Source organism: Trichinella spiralis, assembly GCF_000181795.1.
Source record: "Trichinella spiralis strain ISS 195 chromosome Unknown Scfld2166, whole genome shotgun sequence".
NCBI lineage: Eukaryota > Metazoa > Nematoda > Enoplea > Trichinellida > Trichinellidae > Trichinella > Trichinella spiralis.
In genome coordinates, this window is record NW_003529105.1 from 1 (window position 1) to 3,168 (window position 3,168).

The following is a 3,168-nucleotide window of genomic DNA, read 5'->3' on the forward strand; positions in this document are numbered from 1 at the left end:
AAGTCATTCGTTTAGAATCCTTTTTTTGGAAATAAAAATCAGTAATCAAAGATTAGTTGTTTGGTATGGTGTTTGTTTTCTAGCAGAAAATGTATTTCTTTTTTGTTACAGGAATGCAAAAATGTCATTGGCTACGTTTACTCATATAATAGGAAGTCGTCCTAAATTTCAATTAGTAGCAATAAGCAATTCGAAGCGTATTGATTGGTCTAATTGGGTAACAATGGCGGTGATTGTGGACAAAACTGATCAAAGAAAAAGCAGTCAAGTAATTATATGTTAATATGGTGATTTTTACTTAATAACGCATTTTATAGGGAAACCTGTATATGATATGGAAACTGTGCGATTTGATTGACTGTCAGCGAATTGTTTCAGCCTTTCTTTTTGGCAGTTGTTTGAAAGATCATTGGAAGCTTCCAGTTGGTACAGTAGTTGCACTATTCAATGCTAGTCTTTTCAACAGCGATACCTCTGTACAGGCCGTATATTTATTGTCTATGCTTATTGCTTATTTATTTTCAATCTGTTCAGAAAGATATCACACTGAAGTTGGAAACTGCTGGCAAAGTGCTTGAATTGGGCTATTCCGAAGATTTTGGAATATGTAAAAGCAAACAAAATAAAACAGGAAATCCATGTAACAATGTTATCAACAAGTATGTTTTATTATCTTTAGAAAATAAGCATATTTAAAATGTTCGCGTTTAGGAAAAGTTTATTCAATTTTGTTTGACATTTAGATCTAAAAGTGAGTATTGTGATTTTCACGTACTGAATGTAAGCAGACAGTTTACTTCAAAGCGAAGCGAATTTTACACTCCCAGTGGTCATCCGCGTTTGAAAAAGGACAGCAAATTATTACCTCCTAAAGATTGTTCTAACCTAAAAAAATCCAAGCCTTCTTCATCAGAAAGGTTTCATTTTGAAGCATAATTTTGCTTGTATTTTATCATAAATAAAATATACCTATATACACATATGTTTTTTTTGTTTTAGAAAATTAATTGTCGACGAATTATCTGCTGCTAAACTTTGTCAAGAGTTGAAAATGCAGAATGCTTTGAACAGCCTGAAGAGTTTACCTTCTACTGTTAAAGCAAAGTCATCTTCATATAAGAAAATGGAAAAAGATGATGAATTTGCATTATTGAATTTGTTGAAAAAGCACGAAATAGTTGATCAAACGGTTTCGGTGATTCACGACGAAAATAAGCTGCCATTGAAAGCAGCAAATGCTTCTGAAAAAAACAAATGGAAATTGAGTTGTAAAGAATTTTTGAAAGCTTACGAACCGACGACGGTGAAGGCTCCTGTTCCATTGCCAAAAATTGGTAAAGGTACCACCAGCAGTGGTTGCATAAATTTGGAAGATGCCAAAATGAAACTGACCAAAGTGATCCAACATGATTATTATTATTATTATTATTATTATTATATTTTGCTCATAATTTTTTTTTAATTTTAGCAAAAAGCAATAGAAATTGTACGATCGGCTGGAGGAATTAAAAAGCAAGATCCAAATCGTCCAACTTCAGGTTATTGCATTTTGGAAAAACGTTCAGCTGAAACAACTGCCAACATTAGTGAGATATTGATTTTGTTGCTTTTTTATTTTTTTATATTTAATATTTTTCTAGAGGATAATGCAACTGTTAGCAAACGTTCACGTCTTGGTGAGAAGAATTTTACAATCGACGAAATGCGTCAATTGTTGAAGCAAAAGTCCAGATTTGAAAATGAACTGCGCAATGTTAGTGCAAAATTGTTATTATTAGTATTGTATGAATATATTAATGTTGAAAATATTTAGGATGAAGCTGAAAAAGAAGCAAAATATTTTGAAATTATGGAAGTGAAAGAAAAATTTGATCGACATGCTGAACAAGTATTCGAGCTGAAAAATTGTCAAGTAGTTTCTTGTAAAACGGTGAGTAATATGTGCCATGCTTATTATTATTATTGTAAAAAGTCAAAATAGAACTAATAATAATTATTATTAAAATTTCAGTGTAACTATACTTGGCATTCTCAGTCTGATTTGTGCAAAAGTCAACGGCATGAGATTTTGAGGCATACTGCAACGAAACGCTTCTTTCGATGTTTAAATTGCAAAAAGCGTACAATTTCTTATTCTCTTTATCCATCTCGTCCATGCCATCAGTGCAGGTCGAGAAATTTTGAACGAGTTGCAATGAAGCAGGTGATTTTTTTACTAAATATTTTTTTTGCTATGTATATATATTTTTTTTTAATTTAGGAAAGAAGAGGTCCAAAATTACCGGCTGAAGAACTTAAAATTCGTGGAGAAGAGCTTCCTTTTGTAAATAGTTAAAAGTGAATAAACTCATCTAAGATAATATCGCTCGTTATTATAATTATTGATCACATGAATTGGTTGTTCAAAGAAATGATGTATGTTTCCTAAAGATTGTCGTTATTATTTTTCAATATGAAATTGTAGAAATGCATTTTTATATGAGCTTATTTATTTTGCGGAAATCAAAAGTTTCAATTTTTGTTTTGTTTTATTCAAAATTATTTTATTACGACAACAGTGATTTTATTTACAAAAAATAATTTTTTCAACTGAGCTAAGATAGTACAATTCGCATTAAAAACTGGCGATATATCGTCTTCTGGTTGGCTATATTTTGCGATATTTCTTGTACAGTGTTGAATGGTTTGAATATTGTTTTGTAAAACTGAAATATTCAGTTTATCTCTCATTGTAATTCACTGTACATATGAAATTTTAATTTATTTATGCATGTTGCACCATTTGGATCATTTTTAAAATATTGCTTTTACAGCTGATTTTGTACGACGTTCAGAGTTAATCAGTAATACGTTATGGACAATTTTATGACAAAATCCATCCTTCTATTGCACAAGGACATCAATAATTGCTTTGTCATTGATCACATCCATGCTAGGAGAAAGAGACAAAAAGAGGAAATTTTTGCTATTCCACAGGTCAGAGTAACCTTGTTCATTGAAGCTCTCTGTTTATCAAACAGAAAGAGCGGATATATTTTGTTTACATAGAGATTTATAATTCGATACTGACAACTCTTCATACTGTATATATATTTTTTAATATTGAATTTTATTGTTTTCTCTATTTACGAAAGAAAATTACAAATAAACGGAAATATAATGCTCAAT

General features: G+C 30.5%; 1 protein-coding gene across 1 annotated transcript; it reads left to right on the plus strand.

Moving 5' to 3' along the window:
• Positions 1-111: 111 nt before the first annotated feature.
• On the plus strand, positions 112-2,869 carry Tsp_13222 (protein MCM10; the record flags this gene model as incomplete). The annotated part of the gene is made up of 11 exons (XM_003368619.1): positions 112-268; positions 318-485; positions 535-659; positions 744-917; positions 1,000-1,396; positions 1,469-1,586; positions 1,641-1,753; positions 1,814-1,930; positions 2,012-2,203; positions 2,261-2,330; positions 2,814-2,869. Coding segments are annotated over 11 exons (1,687 nt in total), but the record flags the coding sequence as incomplete, so codon positions are not given.
• Positions 2,870-3,168: the final 299 nt, after the last annotated feature.